We start from the raw sequence: 25914 nt of genomic DNA, 5'->3' as shown, positions 1-25914 counted from the left end.
CTGTTGGTCACAAATTATACTCTTCTGTGGTCAGTCATGGTTCATAGGTTTCTAAATTATGATGGAAATGTTTGGTAGTCTCTTAAGCATGTGACCTTTAGTTCTGTTAAGTATTACTCTACTTGCAATGCTAATGACTTGATGAAGATTTGTGAAATTGCAATAATAAAATCAATAGTGGTTACTTATGATTAAGCAATGTTTCAGTGCAGGCCTTTACCTTTGGCCACACAAGCTGAGTGGTCCCATTATAAGCAATTTCTGTGCCTCTGTTCTGTGCCAAGTCAGGCCTTGGATCCTGAGTGTGGCATCTTTCTCCACAGTCTGAGACATAACTTTCTTTCTTGCCTTCAGGGAAACTGCAACTGATTAATTCAATTTAATTGTTTTGAATTGGTATTAAAAAAAAAAACACCCACCCAAGTATTTGTACAGTTTCTACATTTCTGTGGGGCCAGGATCTGAACTTGATTTTGACATTCATTCAGCTTTCTGTGTTTTATTTCACACTCAATATTAATTTTAGAAAGGCTCACTGTTTGCTTTTTTGTTTTGTTTTTAATAGGATGAATGTTACCAAGTGAGACAAATATTTGCTCAGAAACTCCACAAAGGGCTTTCTAGACTACGGCTGCCACTAGAATATATGGCTATTTGTGCACTGTGTGCAAAAGATCCAGTGAAAGAGAGAAGAGCTCACGCTAGGCAGTGCCTTGTGAAGAACATAAATGTCAGAAGGGAGTATCTGAAGCAACATGCAGCAGTTAGTGGTAAGAGAATAGATGTCACTTTTTGGTATGAGTGCTAGAATTCAAGCTTAATGTTAATGCACTGTGGAAATATTTTCTCTTTTAATGCACTGAATTGCTGTAAATTTTTAAGTTTTACTCACAGGTCTCTGATGAAAACTGAAAACAGAGTTCAGATTCTCTTTTGCACTTAAACAGGCATGAGTGAGATCTTTCAGTTTCTTTAAGACTTTTGTTAATGCTTACGCCTAAGTATTGGAAGTGCAGCTGTTTTTCAAAAGCAGATCTGTATTGTTTGAACGTAATGGTTAATTATGTTTTAGTTGACGTAGCAATAATTAATTTTACTGAAGTAATTAATAATATGCAACCTTAGTGACATTTTAAAAGCTGCACTAAATTAACAGTCTTTGAGCTGCTGTACCAAGCAGCTTCTTATCTTGTCTTCTGCTGGCAAAAGGCTGTATTTGTAGGCACTTCAGGATGAGTTCATCTAATTCTTTTCTTCCCAGTAACAACAGGCTGCTTTGAAGTTATTATGGTCTAATGTTAGCTATTTTTCTCTTAAAATCATTCCTTGTCCCTTTTGACTATACAGATGACTGTATTGTATGTGTGTGTTTGGTTACGCTGGTATACAGATGTATGATAACATCGACCTTTCTGAAGAGCTCATGACATTTTGAGGAGGTGTCTTTGGGAGTTCTATTTCTTTAGAGGATTACTGATTGTTCTTGGCTCTGACATTTGTGAAATGATATGGATTTTTTTTGTCTTGGGGTACACCTGTTTTGTGAATCTGTTCTTATGGATGCTGTCAGATAACGGATTTCATTCTGCATTTATGAATCACAGATTTTATTAGCCGTGTCAGTCTGTGTGCTTCAGTCCCATTAGACTTAGATCAGACAATAAGTCTGCAGAGAAATCCTTTTGTATGCTGTTAATTAAACTTGGGGGGGAAGCCAGAACATTTTCTCTCTCCTCAATAATAGGTAAAAAAGAAAACTACATTCAGCAGAAGCCTCTAAGTCATCCTCGGATTATTCCTCTTGAAAGCTTGAACGATCTTGCAAAATCATTTCAGTTATGGAGGAGGAAATATAATAGTTCTCATATAACAAAACATAATTGCTGATTTCCTAGTTGTACTGAGATAGATACTGCAGAGTTACTATGGCAAAGTCATTAGAAGCAATAAAGTGAAGCCTTGGTGTGTGAGACGTCTTGAATTCAGCAGGACCTCAAAGTGTGACTGGCAGGTTTTTTTTTCTTGCTGAAAAAAACTTACCTTGAGTGATTCCACTGAATGAATTTACACAGTAACCCAGAAGAACTTCTAATGAGCTATAGCTGATTAGCTGATGATAGCTGCAGGATTTTTGGGGGGTCACAGTGCTGATTCTGTGATACTCACATCTACCAGTCTGAGATTTTAACAAACAAAAAGTCTTGAACCGTGTATTTCTTACAGAATTATTACTGCAGATGAAACCCACTTCTGATAAGATCACACTGCTTAGATGTGTACTTCTCACACTTGTTACTGGCCGTGCAGTAGCTCTTGCTAGTAATGACCCTAGGATGTACTTAGAAAAGCATCCACAAAAAGCTAAAGATGAGAATCTGCTTCTTTCGAAACACAGTTAGTTTTGTGGATCTACAAGCTTGGTGATTTTGTAATACGCTTCTTCTTGAAAACTTGATAAAAGGTGATGAGGGAATTGGGAAATTTGGGAGGGTATCTCAGCATTTGTTAAAAAGCTCAAGAGAAATGTACAAAGAACTGGTACCAGGCATAAAATTGCCACTTTGCTCCATGCTGCAAGGCTGGGAGTTGCACTGAGGTCTCTGTGTTCTCTAAATGGTGTTCACAGTGGCACAGAAGATGCTCGTTTGACTGTGTATCTACATATCACCAATTCTATCTCTGTATAGACTTGTCCTGCATAGGAATCTTTGCTTTCTACTTTTGGACTTGCACCTGTGAGTCAGCAAGTGGAAAAGTTATAACAGTAAATCTTGATTTAAAAAACAACAACAAAAAAGTTTCTTAACTTCCCATGGATGTGGATCTGGGGCACATTCTTGTTTCAGGTGCTTGTAGTTTATGTCCATGAAGCCATCCTGCCTTTTAGGTAGTCTTTGTCTTCTCTTTAGAGATGAACAAAGATTGTGTTAATACTATTTCTGTAATAATAAGGGTTAAATATCATATGTTTCAATTTATCCTTTTTCTTTTTTAAATGAATCTCTTTCAGTTTGTTTTGCAGGCTCAGTTGATACTATTGCTGTAGTTACATTAGCAGGTGTACAAGGCAGGAAGTTATTGAAACTGTGTCACTAAGCCTTCTATTTAAGTTCAAAATCAACTTTCTATTGCCTTGGACACATATGGAAGCCAGTTTTGCTAGTGTTCTGAAATTGTAATTGTTTTTAGTTCCTTGTCACCTCTTTGTTTTTCTTATTTAGCTGACGACTGAAATGCAGGACAGTGCTTGAAGGAGAGGAGGATGTTTAAAACGTTAATATTTGAATGTCTCTAGGAACATGTTACAATCTGCTTTGCAAAGTACACTGGATTTCAGTTACATAAATATGCCTTAAAATACAAAGAAATATATGTCTTTATTTTTTCAAGCTTCATTATGACTTACATTGGGTGGTGTAATTACTCTCTATTTTTTAACTGGATCAGCTGCAACAGCTGTGTAAAGGTGTATCCGTGGAACTCGGTAGTGCTCTCTTCTGTGGGCCTTCATAAATTTTGAATGCTTTCCTTGTCATTGTGACTGAATCCAAACAGTTTATGAAGCCTGTGCAGCACCTTCCTTAATCTATCCCATTTGTAATGATCTGCATAGAGTAAGTTTTTACTTTTGCATAGCAATTATTTATTTAGTCTACATCCCTAATTTGGGATAGTTAAAGCTTCCTGAAGGAAGATTTTCCAGATATGGTCATGTCTTTCATGACCTTCTACTTGCTCAAAAATGTGATTAGATATTTCCATAAGTGGAGCCAGGAATTCCTCCCCTTCCTTCATATGTTCATTCAAATGTTTATACTGTGTATTTGCATGGGCTGCAAGCATTGAGATGCTTTTAATGTACTAATACACAGAATACTAGCATGCCTCACCTGTTGTCCTGCCTGATGCACAGGACATAGCTTTAATAACTTAAATGTGCTGCATATCCCTCAGTTGTTCAATCATATTAGGTTGGAGAAGGCAGTGTTTTTCTGTATGTCTTTCTGCCATCATTACCCTTTCTCTTTCTGTTTATCAAACTTTTGAAATGCTGAAACTCCTACGTGGTTGGCTCGGGAATTTTTTACCCTATGGAAGGTGTTCTTTGTCATTGGGACTGTCAAAGGGTCTTTGGTAGTAGTCCTTATTCTTTTACCTCCTGAGTAAGTTGGTCCATCTGATTATTGTAATGTGGAAGACTTCTGTGGCAATTAGACTGCAAAGTCTCATAACTCTCGTTTTCCTTTTTCCTTTTTCCTTTTTCCTTTTTCCTCCCCTCCCCTCTCCTTCTTTTTTTTTTTTTTTTTTTTTTTTGAGCAAACACATTTTTCTACTCTCTTGACTTCTTTACTGCAGTATATAAAAAGTAATAGCTTACTCTGCAGTTGTGCTGGTCTCAGATGCTGCAGTTAACGTGGATTTTGTGATTGATCATCATCTGCTTTTCAGAGTCTTTTAGAATAATGGTTTTGAACCAAAGAAAAGACTTGGGTGTAAAGGGAACTGCAGCTGATTTTCAAGATATCTGGGAAATATCAGTCCCTGGAACATGGTTAAAATCTCAGTTTTTGTATTTATGAAACATCTACACGCCAACAATTAGACAGATATTAACAAAAACCTCACAAGGAAATGATAGATGCACGTGCCTGTACTTATGCTTTATGTTAGTGTATGCTGACTCTTTGCTCTTTCCTTTGCAGTAGAAAATATTTCAGGAAAATGTATTTCTTGAGATGCAGTATTTTAATGCATCTTTCTTTTGCTTTTCAGAGAAACTGTTGTCGCTTCTACCAGAGTATGTTGTTCCTTACACAATACATCTTCTAGCTCATGACCCAGATTATGTCAAAGTCCAGGACATCGAGCAACTAAAGGACATTAAAGAGTAGGACTGTCTTTAATGCTGTTATTTCTGAGAATTGTAGTAATCAAATTTTATTCTAAGTAGAATTTTAATTTAATGAGTTACATTGATACATTGTCCAGTACGTGTAACAATGGCAATTATTACTGTGAAACACTGTGGGAAAATGGTGTATGTGCTTATTTAGTGCTCTTTGGCACCCTATAGAAATACCTGCACCTTCTGCTCATCCTGACCTTCATTTCTAATGAATTGGTTTCCTGGAGATTTGTAATACTAATAAAACTTCAGTAAACCACTTTGTAAGTGTGACTTTTTTGACAGTAGTATTTTTATTCATGTCTTTGCTCATGAGGAGTACTGCCTTTCTCCTTAGGTGTTTGTGGTTCATACTGGAAATATTGATGGCTAAAAATGAGAACAACAGCCATGCATTTATCAGAAAAATGGTAGAAAATATTAAGCAGACTAAAGATGCTCAAGGACCAGATGATGCAAAAATGAATGAAGTAGGTGACACTTTTTATTGGTAACTACGTTTAATTTTGACATTGCTCTGGAAGTTGGCTACTTTTGTTTACACACCAACTTGAAGATGTCTTTTGCTATAGTTGTATAGAGGACATGTGTTGTTTTACGTAGTGAGTACGTTATTGCAGTTGAGATGTCAGACGTGGTGACAGATGTCTTGTTTCAATAGGACATAATAGTTTGACATCATTCTGTTTCAATCTCAGCAACATTATTGAATGCTACCTTTAGATGTATTTAAGCAATAAGTTTTACTCTTTTAAATCATCCCATAATGTGAAAGAGTAAGAAAAATACATTCATGAGATGTTTGTATTATGTAGTGAACAGATCAAACTCTCATCTTGTTGAGGTTTTTGCATCACGTAATATGAGGAGTGCACTCAAAGTAATGCCTCCTATTTTATGATGTTGGCCCATGATGGCAGAGGCAGATGTTGGTGGTATGGCAATAGAGGTTGAACCTTCTCACCAATATGCCTTTAAATGTTGTTGCCATGTGACAGATGGCAGCAGAGGGGCAGACTGACAAAAAGGCATCCGATGTGGAAGTACGTATGAAGCAAAGGCGTCATTGAATTCCTCCATGTAGAAAAATTGGCAGCCTCTGCCATTCATTGACACTTGCCAACCTTTCATGGAGATGAGCTCACAGTGGATGTGAGCGCAGCGAGGCGGTGGGTGTTGTTCCAGTGCTGCTGATGGCATCATGAAAGACAAATCACATTCTGGATGGCCGTGCCGATTTTTGTGAGCATGGAATGCTGGCCAAAATATGTAGCCAGTGGAAGTTGCTGTGCTTAAAAAGCAGCATTTTGAAGATGAGAATTTCTCTGTCAAATAGTGTTACTGTGATCTTTGTATCTGTTGTAATCTCCATGGAAATAAATAGGAGGCATTACTTTTGGAGTAACCTATGTGAATAAATGTGTCACTTTTTTACTTTTCCCAAAGGATTGGGTTTAACTTTGTCTTTGAAACCGTGACATATGTTAATCTTAAAGTGTAGAAAGATCATGGAAGCCAGCTTTCTTTATCTGCTGGGTGTACAGTGGTTTTCTGCTTCTGTGTTTTAGAACTTGGTGATATACTGTTTAATATGGATGCTGCTGTTAAATATTCTTTTTGACTCAGACCCCTTACAATCCTCTCCTCGAAAGAATATTTTCGTCAGACTTTGAAATGCCCTTCTGATTTTTCATTTTTACTTTTTATTGTTTATTACTTACAGAAACTCTACACAGTCTGTGATGTAGCAATGAATATCATTATGTCAAAGAGTACAACATACAGTTTGGAATCCCCTAAAGATCCTGTACTTCCAGCACGATATTTTACTCAACCTGACAAGGTAGACCTTGGAGTTTAATTTTTCTTGAGATAAGTCTATTTAAATCTTCAGTAGTTGTACTGCAAGAGTTCTGTAGATCTTGTAGAATTCTCTGTATTATAATTAGTTGAAGATATGTGTTTATGTTCTTGTAAGTATTTACACGCATTTTTCTGCCTTTGTAATTTTTTTAGGAGATGTTGTAGTTCAGGTTTGAAATTTCAAAATTATAAATGATGTAATGAAAATCTCTTCTAGTACTACTTCCAAAATGTTTATATCTTGTTCACTGATTTTTTTTTTTTTTTTTTTTTTGTTCCTTCTTTATAGAATTTTAGTAACACCAAAAATTATCTTCCTCCAGAAATGAAGTCATTTTTCACTCCTGGAAAGGTGTGTGTTTGTTTGTTTATTTTCAAGGAAATTGATTTGTCTGCTTTACTTTTAAATAAATAACAAAAACAAGACAAAAAAAAACCCCAACAGAAGTTAATAATTTAATATTTAGTAAAGGAAAGGACATACTATGGTTTTCATCTGGATTAATGTATCTTGTTCCTGATTACAGGAAAACATTTATCTGCTACTTTGCTAAAGAAGTGAAAGTGCAGCATCTTCATTAGCCTTAACTTTGCAAACGGAGCATTAGCTGTGAGCCAGCTACTTTCCAGTAGAGGTAGAATGCAAGTTAGGAAAATATATGTATGATGGTGTCTTTATTTTCAAAGATGAAAGCCAATCTTTCTGATCTAAATATATAAGTACTGTATTGAGTGTGTAAATATTTGAACTCAGTGAGTTAAAAATCACTTTTTGTTGGAGATACAAAAGTTCTAAAAAAGAAGTTTTGTCTTTTAGATTTCAGATAGTCAGTTTTAAGTTCTGTCATCCCATGCTTGACAGAATTCTTAACTTCTGTGCCAAGCTCGCTGATAATAAGTTTGCTGTGACAACATTAAAATACAAGTAACATGGTTTTGCTGTCATAAAAAATCAGAATGCTTGAGGTTGGAAGGGATCTGTAAAGGTCATCTGGTCCCAAAGTCCCTGTTCTCTCAGCCTTGTTTCAACTGAGAAATGCTCTTGAATCTTCATCATCTTGGTGGCCCTTCATTGGATTTTCCAGTAGCTCTATATGTCACACGTAGCCTAATTTGAAATTGCTTTTCTAAAGAAGGTTTTATATTTTAACTTTCTAGAGACAGGTATTCTAGCACTGTGGCTTTTTCTTTATGCTGTCACCAGCTAGAATCTAATATTGAAATATAGAATGGATCATTCTAAATGTTGTGAAATCTGGGGGATGGTCTTTAATTGCTCACCGCTTCTGTAGGCAGGTGTTTGGATAAAGGTATATTCTCTGTAGGACTAACTGAATGCTTTCAGCTTTCTCAAAAGTAATTATGAGCTAGAGGTATTTGGCATATCTGAAAGGTAATCCACTTAAGTAACCTGAAGTTCACCATTGTCTGGAAATTTTGGCTCCTAATAAAAGCCTGACGATTTCCAAATCTGTGTATGAATCATTGGAGTCTTCTTTGGAACATTTGCTTTTGAGACCCTCATTCGTTCCAGTTGAAGTTGGTGTGGTTTGCCATTACAGCTAAGCCACTTTAATGGCTTACTTGCTGAAAGTGCTGTGCTACTGCTACCTCTGTTTTTGCCAGTTGAGATGCTTATCTAATCCAAATGGTGAGCTGCTTCCTGCAGTGACATTTGCAGGAAGCAAACTTTAAGAGAAGTGCTGAAGTGACTTACTGCAAGGTCAGGTGACCGCCCAGTACTACCAGTGAGCAGAGGACAGAGTTATAAGTGTTGAGAAAATAATACTGGTTTTGGTGGCAGCTGCCTGTTTGATTGCAAGTCTATCAGCTTCCTTCTTACTTCAGTATTTTAATGTTTATTGTTTTGTGTTGTAATCAAAATTCTGATTGCAGGAAGTGAAATGTGTGAATATTTTAAGTATAGTACATGTTAATACTATCTAAATGCTTAGTTGAAAATAAAGGAAATATATTTTTGGTTTCAGCCCAAAGCAGCCAATGTTCTTGGAGCGGTTAACAAGCCTCTTTCGTCAGCAGGCAAGCAGTCTCAGTCCAAATCTTCACGAATGGAAACTGTAAGCAATGCCAGCAGCAGTTCAAATCCAAGCTCTCCAGGAAGGATCAAAGGGAGGTTGGTAGACAACAAAGGAGCTTTAATATTTCAAGTATTTGTAATGGAAACTTTGAATATTTCTATAATGCTTTTTATTTGAGAAACAAAATTATATCATTTTAAAGTGAAGTTGTAATGGCACACTGCATAATGGGAACCACAAATTGAGCTTTTCAACAACAGAAATAAATTTTCTCTTTAAAAAAAGAAAAGAGAAATGAAGAAAGAAAAAAGATATTCAAGAACCATCAAAAGAGAATAAAATCACATCTACAAGTTTGTTGAAGAAGGAAAAGAGGTTTTCATACATTTATATTTAGATCTGCAGATCCTAGGAAATTTGCAAGCTGCTGTAATGTGTTTACATGTCATAGAAATAGAGAACTAGGCCAATATGGTGGCCAATACGGATGTAGTATAATTTCCTCTTCTATGAATCTGTGCTGGACTTTGCAGATAAATGTTTCTGGGGTTTAAATTCTGTGATCATGGGAAGGACATACTGAAATATTAGAGAATTTGTTGTCTCATTAGCTAGCTGTCCATAAAATTTATACATTGTTTTATTTTGATTTTCTAGGTTACAATCTTGGTATCTTTTATTTAACTGAAGGTCACATTGTTAATTTGTTTCACAGAGAAATTCAGAGATGACACGGTCCCCACATTCATTCAAGACTGAGAGAAAGTTATGTTTTGAACTAAGACTTCTCAGTTGATTCTTCTGTGAATATTTAATATATACTATTAATTTGAAAAGTAGGGCAGTGCTACACAACAAATACTTCACCACTCCATGGCAATTACACAAACTTGTAAGAAGTCATGCAAGTTCATATGCAGAAATGCATTATTGATTAAAGGCAGATTAGAATCCATCTTCTTCATATCCAGTGAAGTGAATCTGAGACTACATGTAGTCTATTTAAAAGAAGTAACAGTGCTGCACTTGCAGCCTAACCTACTCTGTCATCTTCGTGGTCTCCCCAGCTCACTTAAGTAAAATCAGTTAGCATTTCGAGTGGTGACACCAAAGAAGGAAAGTCCACCAGAAGCGATGGTAATGATTCATTATGCATGGTATTTCCCATTCACTATGATTGAATATATTCACACAAGCTTGCATCCGTTAAGGTGATGTATAAAAACTGTCAGAACTTACTGCAGATTTTCTCCTTGTAGAAGAATGTCTTTCTCACTCTAGGCAGTGCCCAGTACAGGGAGTTGGTGTATCTAAATGCCACTTGCTTTTTTAATGTGTAGAATATTTATTTGTTGTTAGAACTCTGTGCTGTTACTTAATAAAATAAAATTGCTTTTTCCAGCTTCGGTGCAGATGAAGAGGAACTTTTGTGTATTATCCTCTACTTATGGGTCTCAGTGTTTTGCAAATCATTGCCTACTTACACGTGTGTAGAAACTGAAATAAAAGTGGACTTGCTTTTACATATATGCTGCCATAAATAACTAAAGAAAGCTGGGGGATGAACTATCTCTGAAATTTAGATCTGCTGTTCTACCGCACAAACCTTACCATAGGAAAGAGCTTTAGTTGGTCTGTGGGGATTTTTGGTATGTAAAGGGTATGCAAATGTAAACAGACACAGATCTTTTGTACCTCAGTAAGGCTTTTCTGTTTCATAAAGATCAGCTGTGTTTTTTTTTTTTTTTTTTTTTTTTTTTAACTGAGATGAACATACTAGCTTGTGGTTGACCCCTTGCCCTTAGATGTTCTTGTTTGTGGTATCCCGTGATAGCTGTAATAGTCTGAGTGAAAGGTTCTGCCAGATTGTTCATGGTTTAGGAATAGATTCCTTCTGAAGGTTTTATATATATATATATATATATATATATATATATATATATATATATATATATATATATATATATATAAAAAAAGATTTTTTAAATATGTATATATATATATATAAAGATTTTTTTAATATATATATATAAAGATTGCCTGCTATATTATAATAATAAGGAGAACAAATGTTTATTGATTCTAGGCTTGATAGCACTGAAATGGACCACAGTGAAAATGAAGACTTCACACTGAGTTCACCATTACCAGGGAAGAAAACTGATAAAAGGGACGACTCTGATCTTGTAAGGGTGAGCCTTTTGGTTGCGTTACAGATGTTTCATTTTCAGTCACCAAGACATTAAAATAACAATGAATATGCTGATACTTAATATTTTTCTAACGTGAAACTGAGGTAATGTTTTCGATTGCTGAAGGATGTGCTTAGAGATGAAAAATGGAATGAAAAAAAAAGTTCAGTTTGGCTGATTACATTACCTTTGTGTCATACTGACAACTTGAGTAAGCTTTCAAGATTGTCTGTTACGATTTGCAGGATTTTGAAAGTAGATTGTGCTAAAGTGAGGTTGGTGGCAATTAGTCCACAATTAGTCTGATGTTTGGAATTCATGGATAAAGTACTTGAAACGTTGGTCAAGTTGATACCTTGCTTGGGCTTCTGTTTCCCAGTATACTGTAGTTTTTTTTTTATGTGTCTGATGGTTAGTGAAAATATGACTTTGTAAGAATTAATTGGACTAACTTCAGAATGTTCAACTACACAGGAATTCTGGAGGAGCACATTAACCTGTCTGAGATATCAGATTGCCTTCTGAGGTTGTAAAAATTATTTTAGTAAATGGTTTATTTGCTTGTAGCTAGCAAAATGGTAACACATCAATTACAGTGCTGATGTATTACAATGAAGTATTGTAATTCTTACCTTTTTTGGTGTTGTGCCATTATTGATGTGAAGGCACGTTCTTTGCCAGACAACTGTGGTGTTTTTCAAAAGCTATAGGGAATAGCAACTGCTTAGTCATAGGTTATCTTGAATAGGAAAAGGGCATTCCGATCTGACATTGGATTTAGAAATTCAAGTAAGAGTTATCTGAATAGCCATATGGATTTTGTTTTCTTGCACGTAATTTGTACAGCAGTGAAGGCGGGAAAAATCAGGAAATTGGATGGTTCTGAATGATAGGTATCACAAGCAGAAGCTATAGCATGATTTTAAATGTCTGTGCGTGCTGTGATCTGCCATAGGCTTTAGGGTAGAGTCAGCTAGCTGACTGGTAGTCATAGATCAATGGAGTCTCACAGGATTTGAAATAGTTGTAATTCTCAACAAGCACATTGCCAAACTGTTCCAAGAGAACATTAAACTTCAATGGGTAGCAAAATGGTGCCGTTGCTATGCTGACTTATGGTGTCAACATAATTCAGAAGACATTACACATCTCTTTGAAAGAAATCTTAGTGAATGGCCATTAATCATTACCTTTGAGGGCAGTAGGCCCTCTGCTTACCAGTTCTTACTGATAGACTTGCATATTTCTGTGGATCAGCAATTCTCAAGACTCCTAATGAGAGCAGAGGAACTGATTTGGGCTCCCACTAAGATTTAAGGTTTTAATTTTTAGCGCAAATATTAACAGGCTGGATATTCAGTCTCAAGCAACATTTACACATTACATCAGAATGCAGGAAAAAATGAAGAAAATTATAATTCTAGTAACAGTTTGAATAAAAAGAAACTCATATCATTAGTAAACTTTTTTTTGTTCCTTAACTTTTGGCTGTCTGTCATAATTGTAGTAATTTAAGTTATACATGAGACATTACAAATGAGATCAAATCTATTAAAACTTGATATTCTAGAATGTATTCAGGATATGCTGCATCTGATGTCACTGCTACTTTGGTTTTTTTGGACCCTCTGTTCTCCTGTTAAGTCAGTTTGTCACATTTCTCTGAATTGCCTGGGACATAGAAAGCTACCTGGGACATAGAAAGCTACTGACTAGTAAAACTATCTCGAACTTTTACTTGTCTTGAAGTGCAGATAACCATCCTATGCTGTAGTATTTTGTAGGTGAAGCAAACAGGCAGCATAAGAAAAAAAATTAAAAAACAACCCAACTCTTTAAGCACAGCACAATTTTATTTCTTACATTCAACTTTCAGCTTTAAATTTTTCAGACCAGTATTGCCATATATACACATACATTCTGTATGCTCAAAAGTCTAAAATTGGCATAATGTGAATTAATACGTTAATGCTTACATAGAACTTCATTTATTTTAATTACAAAACCATTTTGACAGCTTAATTCAGGTAAGGGAAAGCAAGAAAATAGTTGAAGAAAAAAACTTCAACCTTGGATAAGCAACTTTTTAAACAGCTTGGTTTGGTGTGTTGCATCAGATGTAAATCTGAAGGGTCTGACATGCGGTAGTTGAGAGGCTGTGGGTTGAGTTGATAACTGACAAAAATCAATACAGTTCAATATTTCAAGTACTCCTAAGGGCATTTATATCTCATTTTGAATATATAATAAAACTGCTTAAGGTAATAGATTCAGAATTCATTTTTGTTTCTTTGGAGCTAGGCCGCACCTCGAGTACTGTGTTCAGTTTTGGGCCCCTCATTACAAAAAAGACATTGAGGCCCTGGAGCGTGTCCAGAGAAGGGCAACGAAACTGGTGAGGGGTCTGGAGCACAAGTCTTATGAGGAGCAGCTGAGGGAGCTGGGAATGTTCAGTCTGGAGAAGAGGAGGCTTAGGGGAGACCTCATTGCACTCTACAACTTCCTGAAGGGAACTCACAGCAGAGTTCAAGCCTCAAAAGGTTGATGAGGCGTTTGACCGTTTCTATCCTATCTATTTTCCTACTGACAAAACTGCAGTCATGTACATTCAACCCAATTGTTTTTGCCACAGATGAGGAAACAAAATGAGAAAGACCTTATACACTTCTGTGATTTAATTGCTTGTGTTTTAAATTAATCTTTCTTTGTGGCAATTATTGTGTGTGTATATATTTATTTATACTTGTGCAAAGGTTTGGAAATGGACACTGTAGAGATGCTTGGTAGAATTTCATCTAACTTCAAGACTCTTTGTCTTGTTGGGTTAGAGTTCTTCAGCTTTTGTGCATGTACCAGTTTAATACAGTAATTCAGTTTTTTAATTTGAGATTTAATCTTACCTTTTCAGTCAGAGCTTGAGAAGCCTAGAGGAAGGAAGAAGCCAGCTATCACAGACTCAGAAGAGAAGCTAAGCATAGATGACCTAAATAAACTGGGACAAGAGCAGAAGCTAAGAGGCAGTCAGCGGGGAAGGAAGAGACCTGCAGTTGTTTCAGAGTCTGATGAAACACAATGGCAAGAGGAAAAAAGGCTAAAAGAAGATGTAATAGAAAGTGAGGATGAACAGAACAGTCCGCCAAAGAAAGGGAGAAGAGGACGCCCTCCCAAACCAAATAATGGGGGAACACCAAAGGAAGAGCCAGCAGCAAAGTCATCAAAAAGGAGCAAAAAAAAACAAACGTCAGCAGCAGCAGTAGAGGAGGAGGAAGAGGAAGAAGAAAGGCAGACTGAAAACATTGAACAAAAGCCAAAAGGCAGGCAAAACAGGTCGACAAAAAGAGCGCAGCAGAGGTAAGTCAGTCTTCTTGTAAGTGCATCTCTTTTTGTATTGTTTGACATCAGTTATAATTTGATACTTTGCAATTTGGGTCTTCCTCAACACAGAGCAGAGCCATCTGAATCTAGTACAGTTGAATCAGCACAGTCTACGCCACAGAACAGACGAGGAAGGTCATCAAAAACACCACCATCACAGCAAAAAAAAGTGTAAGTGGTGAATATTTTCTGAATTTGTGTTTAGTAAATTTAAAAATATTCCTCCATGCCCCCAAGCAATCATTTGCTGAAAATATTTCAGAGTACTTTAACTTTCAGTTATGAAAATAAATTGCTGTTACTATTTCTAAAAGGTTTTCCCCAGCTACCTCTCCTAGAGCATCTCAAACTGGAGCAGATAGGCCATGAGTAAATTTAATGTGCTCAGGTAGTGTATATGTAGCACTGCTCTTCTAGGAGAAAGGTCAGTACAACACGTGAGGGCCTTGAGGATAGGGCTTTATAAAGACTGCAAGGAGTAAGAAGCATTACTGTTTGTTTTAGATAGGGAGGAAGAATCAAATTGTTACTACTGTGAAATGATATGGTGAAGAGTATAAATAAATATTTTCTAAATAATAAATATAATAATAAATAAATATACTCTGGTTCTTCTTAAATTAATTTCCATTGACTTTCTAGTTTATGACCTCCTTATTTTAAGGTAATGTATAATAAAATGTTTTATGGTCCACAGAGAACAGTTCTTGAAAATTCTAAGTTGTGTTGAGCTACAAAATAAACTGTGACCAGTTTAATTTTCTTGTGCTTGCTGTAAAAAATACTGTTATCTCTGCGTTTTCTTTAAACGTACGTGCAGTGTATGTAAAGCAGAGGTGTACAAGTGGACAGGAAAATAATAACTGGAACATGGAACAAATTTGCAACATACCTTTCCAGAACCTGGTAGTAAATTCCTTAGGGTGCTACTTACACACATCACCATTCTGGCCTTTTTTTGTTATTCTGTTGCCAGTATTGTTTTTCTAGAGTGTGGGCTTCTCCTCTGGCAGGATCCAGATTTGCCTGTCCTATTTGCCTGTCCTGGTCAGTCTGTTTTTTCTATACCTGAAATCCTTGCCTGAGCAAGTTTGTATCCTCCATGAAATTCCAATTTCTCACCTAATCTCATGTTCTGGCATTTTGCACTCACAGTATCCCGACTTTTCCAGTATTGTTTTCCTGCCTCTTCACCCATATGTGAGAAGATGAAGCTAGCCTGTGAATAATTCTCCTGCTTCCTTTTTGATTGTGTTGCTTCTGTCAGTCTTAGAAGGCCTCAATTAAGCTATTGATTTTTCAGAGGTTGCCATGTTGTTTGGTTGGTTCTGAAACTCCCTCTGTACTTTAATTATGTGTAATTTGGTGGTTTTATTCTGAGCTGTGGTTCTTGTGACTGAAAATTCCCTTCATCTATGGTTTGAAGCTGGTGGAGGACAGTTGTTTTGGGCCTGTATTACCCCCAGTGAGGACTGAAGTGAACTATCTATCTGGAATGGAGTTTCTAGTTTAATTTCATCCAAGAAGTCACCTAGTTTGGGTGCATCAAGACTACTTCACAGACCAAACCAAAGAGTAGCAAAAGGCATGAATCAATGATTTAATTGCAAACTATGTGAACTACACAAACCAAAATGGTAACGTGAGTGCAGCCTTTAGTTTTAGATGCATATCCAGGTTTCATTTTCTTGTTTTTAAAGCAGGGAGAGCGTGAGGCCTAGCTCTCATTTTCAGCATATGGTTAGGGTTTTTTGGGTGTTGGTTGTGTTTTTGTTTTTTTTTTTTGCTTGTGATTCAGCTCTACTAACTAACAAAATATACGATATTGTTGATTGTTCTTGATTATCCTGATTAGGGTGGTAGTATTGCTGATTTATCCCTAGCTCTTAGTATGAGGTAGTTTGGAAGCTTTAGGTCTACTACAGTGTTAACTTCATAACTAACAGTATGTGGGTTCTTCTAGGTCTGTAAAATGATATGCACGCAGTTATTAAAATTCTGTGGTGTATAAATCACAGATCACAGAATGGCTCTGGTTGGAAGAGACCTCAAGGATCATGAATCTCCAACCCCCCAGCCATAGGCAGAGCTGCCAACCTCCAGAATTTAATTCTAGACCAGGCTGCCCAGGGCCCCATCCAAGCTGGCCTTGATCACTTCCAGGGACAGGGCATCCACAACCTTTCTGGGCAGCCTGTTCAGCACCTCACCACTCTCCTAGTAAAGAACTTCCCCCTGGTATCCAAACTAATCTTCCCTCCTTAACTGAAGACCATTTCTTGGTTTACTGTTGTGTCAGCTTTCCTTGCGCTGTGTCTGGTGCTGAAGAGCAATACCTGTACTGTCCATAGATGAAAGACATTGTTCACCATTGTATTCCTGGCATTCTATTCTGAAAGAAACTGGCTTCCAATTGCTGTTGTTCCTATTAATATGTCTACTATTCTTTGTACAGATGAACTAAAAAAGCACACAAGGTAGAAATATGTCATAGATTGAAAACTTAAGGCTGCTGTTCTTATCAAATGAATGTTAGTTCTCTTGCAAAGCTGATGCATCTGCAGACCCATATAGCATGAAACTGATTTTAATTTTTCTTCTGATTTTAGCCGTGCGGGACGTTCCAAACAAGCAGCTAGTAAGGAGAATGAATCCAGTGAAGAGATGGATGTATTTCAGAGTAGTTCACCTGTCAGTGATGATGTTCCCCAGGAAGAAGTAATGGAAGAAGAGGAAGTTTCCACAATCAATGTAAGAAATGCCTTCTGTTTTGCGTGCTTTTTTTTTTGAGTCTGTAGGATTGTCTTTGTATTGATGTGTTTGAAGACTGACTTTTCCTGTTCCCATAACTTAACCTTCCTTCTTTAAAGAGAATGAGGTGGTGGTGGTCAAATGTCAGTGTTGTGTAGCAGCACTGCAATGTAGTTTCATAGGGAATTTGCATTTCTTGGACAGAAAATGTCAGTTTTTCTTAAGAGTCATAAGTTTACTGTCCTGCATAGCTTTTGTTATCTATCTGATCTGCACACAGCTTTGTGGGGATTTCCAGGTAATTCATACCTTTTCTTGTCAGCTATATTATAATAGTGAGTAATGTGACTAGCTTATTTTTTTTAATATTTGAAGAATTCAGGGTTGGTAACGTAAATAAAATTATGTGGTCATTGATCAAGGCTTGTACTTAGGATAAAAGGAGTGATGAACGATACTGTAGTCAGTTGCTTATGCAATATTGTGAGAGAAAGCATTTTCTAAATGCATTTCCATTATAGACTGTATTTATTCTTGATTTTTTCAGAACTTCGTATTTCTGTGCAAATATTTAAAATACTTTTTCCCCAAACAGGTGCGTCGCAGAACTTCCAAAAGGGAAAGGCGATGAGTGAGCATGTAGTTGTCAGCCTTCCAGGTGAAAGCTTTGAAGAATGCTTTTAATATAAAGCTTGAGACTGAACAAAGCTGTTAGTGCACAAATGGGGTTGCTAAAAAAGAAAAAGACAAAACCTATTTTACTCTTACTGCCCCTGCATTTGCAGTCCCTAGGTCACAAGCTTTAGCCACACACACGTTGATATCATTAACTGTGGATTTTTGTGAAGTGTAATGTGCGCTGGCTTTGTAGACATATGAACTAAAGAAGAAAACTGTAAATAGTTTTTTTAATGTTTCTGACTTCTAAAGTGCTTGTATAGCTTTTATCTGCAGCTTTAAACTGACAGTGCCCCACTGTTTATTGGATCTATTGATTTAAGAATGATCTCAAGCAATATCTGTCAGTGTTCGTATTTGTACTCTTGTTGACATTTAACTGTGAAAAAAAATCAGTTGAACAAATAGTGCTACTTTCTTTTGCCACTATTTGTTGAGAAGAAATGCAATGATGTTTGTTTGCTTTGTGAATCTGACCTGGTGTTTACCTGTAGGCACCTACCTACCATCAGAGGTGCTAAATTACTTTCTTTTACAGTTGAACAATGTTGGATAGAATAACACAAGAGATGCAAATTGTGAAAGTTGTTTGACTTGTTTTACACCTCAGTATTGATGCCAGACTTTTCTGGACTTCTAGTGGCATTGAAAAAATTCAAAAAAGATTTAAAATATTATAATTTTAAAAGTGTGTTATTAAATAATGTACTGAAACCCTACCCATTTTATCTTCCCCGTCAGTTTTTATTAATCTACTGTATCAATAAAATTCTGTAACTGAGTTTTTAAGTCTAGTATGTTAATGTGTATAGATATTTCCTTCTGAACGTGATGTTCACAAAGAGCAAATTATTACTACATTATAATATGAAATCTGATATATAAACATTAGTGAAAATACAGTTCTTATTACAATGTAAAGTTAATCACAAAGAAAATTTTATTGATGCAGTGTGTCTTTATAAAGCTGTTCTTGAGAGCCAAGTGTTTTGTATTTTATAGTGAAGTTGCATGTTTATGAAAAATGTGCTGAAAATGGGATGTAATGTTTTTTTTTGGAAACTCGTATCTAGCAGTAGTATATGGTAGGTTGCCTCATGAGAGAGCCTTCTGTTGAGAGTTTATTGTACTTTTTTCTTTTTTTTGTGAGCCAAATTTTTTTGGTATGAAGAGCTACATTTCTGTTGAATGACTGCAGTCGAGCTGTTGGTGATTGCAGTCAAGGTATTCAAGATTTGAATGAAGCTCCGTTTTTATTTTATGCTACAGTAGAGAAGTTGTATTTGTATTTTTAGGTACAAGCCAGGGAGAAAAACAAGAAATCAAAACAAAATTCCTCTGTCAACACCCTGTGTGCAGTTCTACAGTTTACAAACTGTGTCTTTGAAAACCAAAATGTATAGGTTACTATACCTTGCTTTGCCAAGCACGTATTATAATTTCATGTGCTGTTCTCTCTCTGGTTCCCTACAGTTGGCAACATGTGAAAAAAATCAATTTCTAACTTCAGAAAATTGATCCCATTGAGTAATGGAGCATTTTCATATAATCCATCAAGAAATACATGATAGTCGCAAGGTGACCTGTAAATGTTTGTGGGATGAATAATAATACTGAAACATGGATTTACCGATTTGTGAACTTAGAATGTTGCTAGTAAAGAAACCTTTAGACTTTTTTTCATTATGTATTTTTTGTTACTGATGGAAAAAGGTGCTTTTAAACTAGATTGTTCTGCCTGTGCTTAATTTTACTCTCCCCCCGCCCCAGTATTCAGCTTTTCAACATTTACACCTGTTGGTGTGGAGAAATGCTGCCTAAAATGGTAACTAGGTTTGGTTTGAGTTGACTTCAAAATGGTTGGCACAACTGAACTGGCTTACTTAGGATTCAGCAGTGCAAATGCAAGTTGTTTGTTGTGGTTTTTTTCCCCTTTAAAATGATTGAAAGCTAGCTTTATATTTTCCTCTTTGACAGAATTGCACTGAAAACATTTATGGAAGATGTATCTTTGAGTCCATTTTATACAAAAATATGAAAAATTGATGTTGAAACTGCTGCAGACTCTTGAGGCTTTATGTGCGTAAACATGGTTAGGTTAAACTTCATCAAATATTGATGCACATTACTGATCATAATGCTTAATGTAAATTTAACTTTAGTTTTGCAATTTAAATGTTGATTTCTTGGGTTATAATGTGTCATTCATTATTTCTTGAGAAATAGGCACTGCAAATATTTCATTCTTATCTTCAATCCTCTTTTAAGTTTATTCTCATCTCATAAAGAAAATGAATATTTTATGTACTAACATTCTGAGATCTGCGTACAGTAGCTACAGTAGAGTATAATTATATATAAAAGATAAATTGCTAACATTCAGTTAGCATGCTCTCTACAATGATAATGTTAACTTTATAAAATGCACTGTATTACATTAAAAGATCAAGTTGAACTCGCTTATAACAAGTTCCAGTATGAAATGTTTATGAGATTGCTGAAGTATCCTGCTGTACTTTGCAGCAGATTACGCTTCTTTTGTGTCACATTTCTTTTTCATGCTGCAGTGCAACAGGAAACTTTCTGTGATCTGTAGTTCATATGTAAAAAGCAAACAGTGACTGTAATCTTGATACTAGTGTTTAAGAATAATTTGCTATGATTTCAGAAGCATGGAGTTTGTTTTTACTTTTTATGAGCTCAGATTATTAATATTTAGCACTAGCTAATCCACTAATAGGAAGGAAATATATGAAATTGCTTGAAAGTTGTAGTGTAAATACACCTCTTCCACCTAGGGTACTCTAGATTCCTACATGAATTATATTTGACTCTGACAATTGACTTTATTTTCTGGCAAAATTGAGCCCTTTTTCAAATATTTTCATGTTTGCTGTTTTGACATTTCAATCTATGTGAACAAAAACAGAATTAACAAAAAAGCATTCATATTAAAGACACTTCCACTGAATATGCATATGTTCAATTTGTGAGTTACGTGCGAAAATTTAGACTTGAAGATTAAATAATACTTCATTCTGACATAGCATTTGTCATTTGGTGTTCTCAAGAAAACCCACTTCATGTACCGGAGTGAGTGCAATTGTATTGCTATTATATTTCTCATATGTAGGTTTTGTCACATCATCAAAGTCTACTTTTATGAATGCATACAGTATGCCTTGCATCCTGCAAATTTAAATCCCTGTGTTTGTGGGGTTATTTTATCCTGTGCAAAAAAACTACATGTATATGTTTGAATGTTCTTACACTTCTATATACAGGACATGTGATGGTAAGGGAGCATATGCGTATACACATGTACCCCAGGTATACAAAAGTTGGAGTTTATATACGGAATTTTTAAGAAACCTATCTGTTTAATAGTATATATATGTATTTTGTAGAGATTGATACATCTCTACCTCACCAAGGTAGGTACAGTATGTATTATATAAAGAATTTTTAAAAGAAAAACATTTGGATGTATTTCATGCTTACAAGCCAGCATGTCCACAAACAGGTGATGAAGACAAGCGCGATGGCCATCCCGCTATAGACTGATGGCTCTTTGCTTTTACAGTAACGGGGACCAAAATGATCAAAATGTACCTAACCAAGATCTTTTGTCCAGACCTCCAGAAGGAGGAGCAGAAGAACCTGACTGGATTTCTGTTTCCTGCTGTGCTTATGGGTTGGCACTCTAGTCTTTGCATCTTTGTTGGATGTTGCCTTCACAAGAAGATGCTTACTAATTTAGATGCAATTTCTGAATGCCGGCAGAAGTGACTTCAAATACATAAATAACTTCCTCTGTTGAGAGGTTTTGCCGACGTATTTAGGACATCCACCTCGTTGTGTACATTTCAGCATCTGGAACTCTGTTGCTAGTGGAAAATTAAGAGCCAGTTGTTGGTAATGGGGAATAGAAATACTGGGGTGAAAAATAAACAATTTGCTTTGAACTTGAAATTCTGCTATCTAAAAAATCCAATCTCTGCACAGAGTTTGCCAAGTGCCATTATGTTTGTATTGGCAGGATAAACATAAAATAAACATCATACAGCGTATGTATGGAGTATCTACAAATTTCACACTTGCATTTTTTCCAGTGCCTCTCTGCAGACATGATCTGGTTTTCAGCAACACATTCATTCCTGTAATGATAATGTGTATTCTTTACAGATAGCAGCTTCATATCTACGCATGAAGGAAGGAAGGCCTCTCAAGTGCTCGTTTCCAGTCCTGCAGATGGGTATTTCAGTGCTCATGTGATAAGTTTGGAATTAGTTTTAACATAGGCAGTTTCTTTGGAGGATGGCTGCTGTCTCATGCAGTGATTTATTTGCCTAGCTGTGCTTCTGATGCCTCGCATACACGGAAACAAAGGAACGTGGTATTTTGAAAATTAAAGCAGTATTATTGAATACATTTCCTGCTTACTCAGCAGTAATTTTATTGAAAATAAACAAACTGTTTGCATATCACAACTCTGTTACTTATTTCTGAACAGATCCAGAGAGCTGAAGGTTAAAGATTTTGTTACGGTTCTGTAAGACTCAGTGTTGTTGAATTTTTATTTTCTTTGGATAGGAGACAATTGCTCAAATTACGACACATATTGAAAAGGTGAACTTGGTAACAGTCTTATTAGTAGTAATTTCTGTTATAACACGAAGGAATGTGTTAGTATGAAACATTCTTCCAATAAGACCCTTTTCTTTAAACATCGAAAAGAGTGAATGCCAAACTGTTTTCTCCTAAAGTCATGACAATTGAAGTACTCTGATGGGGAGCAGCTTTGAGTTGTTTTTTTTATATTTGACATATATTTCAAGCTTACAGGTTTCTGTGCTTTTGGTAGTGCATTTATATTCAGCACAATTCTTGTAAACTAAAGATATTTTGAAGAAGAGTTTTTAATCCATACTTAATAAAAAAAAATAATCAAGGTGTTAATTTTAAATAGTGAGTTTTATTTTTTTTTATAGCCATATCTACAGATGTAATAATGTATTACATGAATCTGATGTACCCTAACATTCCTCTGGAGCCTTTGGCCTACCATGTACTGAAAGGTACTGAAAACTGCCCTTGTATTTTCCTGGAAAGGCAGTTGCTGTTGTCCTTCTCTAAACATTACTTCAGAAAGTAAGAGCTGGGAGAATTATGATTGTTTTGTTTACCTTCTGTTTATCTGCTGCTATATTCTATATGACTTGAATGAAAAACAATGGTGTGTGGAGGTGTGCTGAGTGAAAAATAGGATGTTAGAAATGAGTTACTAATTTGGCACAGAGATGAGTAAAGGGTAGGGAATCAACAGATGATATTGAATAGCTACTTTCCGATCACATCAGTTGAGCAGTGGTAGGAGTCTTCTATTCAAAATGAAATCCTCCATGAGGGAAAGTAAGTTGGTGGCTTTTTTTTTTTCTTTTTTTTAATTTTTGTTGTGTTGGATTTTTTGTTTGCTTGTTTAACAGTTCTGCTCTCTTAAAAAAATAAATAAGAGAAGATATGTTGCTTTCTTTGGTTTGGAGGAAGAGGTTGTGGTGCTGAAATGCACATAAAAGAATTGAGGTTAGTGCCCAAGTAGTGGAAAGTGGGGCTGATAGCTGCTAGAGACCAAATTTCATTTGTAAAAGATGCAGAATAATTATGAACAGAAGGGATTCTAACCTGTGTAGATACCAGTGTAAGGTAACGTATCATCCATCTGAATGCAGCACTGCAAAGTAAGATGGGTCAAGACAAGCAGTGCAGAAACAGGAACTCTTACGAGCTGCCTAATAGTGCACCTGTAAACACTTCAACTGCAGATAGCAATAATCAGTAATGGTGTTCCACACACTGCCTCTCACTAAATCTTTTAACTTGAGCTGTTCTCTCCACAGCTTTACGTGAAACCTCAATGACCCAATCTTCTGTAGTCGTTTCATCTTAGCAGCTTCCTCACATTTACCTCATGTACATAATGCCTTCTCCTAGGAGATGTCATAGCCCGCCATTGCTACTTCAGTGGTCCCCAACAAGCTGGGGGTCTGGAGCTGTATTTCTTCTTTGAGGTATCATCTGGCTCACTGGCTGTGAATCAGCTGCAGATGTCATGCTGCTTGCTTCACAGACGTCAAATTGTGAAACAAAAGCAGCCATCAGACCACTACCCAACTGCATCATACTCTGGAAAATGTGCACGCAAGTTCTGTAGCTCTGGTGAAGCAAGCTGCACTCGGGGTAATCATTCTTATGAGCTGTAAAATTGTTTTCCAGTATCTGACCAGCATTATCCAAAGGAAGGTCAGGTAAGGGCTATGTGAGTAGCTAAGTTGGGCTCAGGTTCTGTTATGTATGAGGACTGCTCAAAAAAGAATGCCTCCTATTTCATTATGTTGGGCCATGATTGCAGAGCAGGGTGTTGGTGGTATGGCAGTAGAGGTTGAACCTTCCCACCAGTATTCCGTTACGTGTTGTTGCTGAGTGACAGAGGGCAGCATAGGGGCAGTCTGACAGAATGGTGTCTAACACAGAAGTACATGTGAAGCCAAGGTGTGGCACTGAGTTCCTCCATGCAGGAAAAATGAACCCACTGCCATTCATCAACACTTGTTGAATAGGTAATGGAGAACAAACAGTGGATGTGCCCACAGTCAGGCAGTGGGTGGTGCATTTCGGAATTGGTTACAATGATGTGAAAGACAAGCCATGTTCTGGATGGCCATACAGACTTTTATGAGTGCAGCTCTTGTTGATTGCCATCCAAAATGCATAGCTAATGGTGGTGACTGTGTTGGAAAACAGTATTTTGTAGCTGAGAACTTGCTCTGCCAAATAGCATAGAATATATGTATTGCTGCTGCATATCAGAGTCTTCATGACAGAAAAATCTTGTATGTTGTACAACCTCAAATATCTGTTCTCAGTGTAAGCCATCCCTTGGAGTACTAGCTGAGGCCTTCCTCAGACAACTCAGACAAGCCTTATGTTCTGAGGCCGTGGTCCTTGGGGAGAACTTAATGCACCAGATACTGTTTCCAGCCTCAGTTATTTTGTGCTGTATTATGTACTGCCTTCTACCAAACATGATGAACACACTATTCCTGGGAGAGAATTCCTTATGGAGTTGGGTGTTTGCTGCAGTTGGAGACATTTGGATGACTTTGTCTTGTTGCACAGGGACCAAGGACTATGGGCATCTCAAGTTTAGCCACGACTTGTCTACCATATACTGTCAAAGAAAAAGATATTGGTAGGTTTTGGTTACTGCATTGTATAATCTTTGTTTTCTACCATGGGAAGACAAAGTTTTAGCTTCTGCATTTTGAAATAGGCTACCTTCTCTTCAGAAGTCTTGTTCTCCCTCTAAATTGGCCAAATCAGTAGGTAATGGCCAATCAAAAATAAAATATATCAAGAAAATTCCCTAGCTATGGGAGAAGCTTGGAGAAGTGTAGCTCTTCCAGCAGGGAAGAGTCCTCTGCCTTGCTCGAGGAAAATGTTAAATGGCAAAAAGTGCAATGGAGAGAGGTCATTTTTCACAGCTGTTTCCTTTTAACTTTGCTGCTCTTTTTTCACTTCAGACAGCTGAGATCTTTTGCTTAGGATCATGAGCACCATGAGACCAGGGCATCTGCACTGACTAGAGCTGTAACAGAAGTGAGCTACCACTTAATTCTCCAAACACAAGAAATAATTTCTCCAACAAAAACTGTATCCCACTCCAGACTTCACTCTGTGCTCTTGATAGGCACCATCAACTTATTTAATAAACCAAAATTCTTTAGCAGTTCTATACCTTGTGCTCCTCTGTGCTCCTGCCTTTTTGTTGCAAGTTGTGTGGTCCTTTGTAGTCCTGATTTTTCTTCTTTTAAGTAAACACATTTTCAAATGGTCTTCACAAAGAAGTCTGTGCAAATTAGTTTATGGATGACTGAATGTGACCAATAGTGAAAATGCAGCCAAATCTCATAGAATCATTAAGCTTGGAAAAGACCTCTAAGATCACCTAGTCCAGCCATCGGCCCATCTGCACCATGCCCACTAATCCACGTCCACCAGTGCCACAACTCCATGTTTCTTGACCACCTTCCAGGAATGGTGACTCAACCAC

At 36.6% G+C, this 25914-nt stretch overlaps 1 protein-coding gene across 3 annotated transcripts in view; it reads left to right on the top strand.

The window, feature by feature from the left end:
• Nucleotides 1–18783, top strand: part of PDS5B (PDS5 cohesin associated factor B) — a 100472-nt gene extending 81689 nt beyond the window's left edge. The window contains exons 25-35 of one of the 3 annotated variants that reach the window (XM_048942748.1): nucleotides 566–770; nucleotides 4774–4888; nucleotides 5244–5376; nucleotides 6630–6749; nucleotides 7059–7121; nucleotides 8758–8903; nucleotides 10895–10994; nucleotides 13909–14351; nucleotides 14445–14546; nucleotides 16985–17126; nucleotides 17722–18783. In XM_048942748.1, coding sequence (XP_048798705.1) covers nucleotides 566–770; nucleotides 4774–4888; nucleotides 5244–5376; nucleotides 6630–6749; nucleotides 7059–7121; nucleotides 8758–8903; nucleotides 10895–10994; nucleotides 13909–14351; nucleotides 14445–14546; nucleotides 16985–17126; nucleotides 17722–17757 — 1605 coding nt within the window. In that variant the 3' untranslated portion in view covers nucleotides 17758–18783. Of the gene's footprint in view, nucleotides 1–565; nucleotides 771–4773; nucleotides 4889–5243; nucleotides 5377–6629; nucleotides 6750–7058; nucleotides 7122–8757; nucleotides 8904–10894; nucleotides 11001–13908; nucleotides 14352–14444; nucleotides 14547–16984; nucleotides 17127–17721 lie in introns of all 3 variants that reach the window. The other 2 variants (XM_048942744.1, XM_048942755.1) reach the window with 2 other exon arrangements.
• The last annotated feature ends 7131 nt before the right edge of the window (nucleotides 18784–25914 follow it).

Source organism: Lagopus muta, chromosome 1, assembly GCF_023343835.1.
Source record: "Lagopus muta isolate bLagMut1 chromosome 1, bLagMut1 primary, whole genome shotgun sequence".
Taxonomy (NCBI): domain Eukaryota; kingdom Metazoa; phylum Chordata; class Aves; order Galliformes; family Phasianidae; genus Lagopus; species Lagopus muta.
Note: the sequence above shows the minus strand (reverse complement) of the source record. Positions and strands in the feature narration are given on the sequence as shown.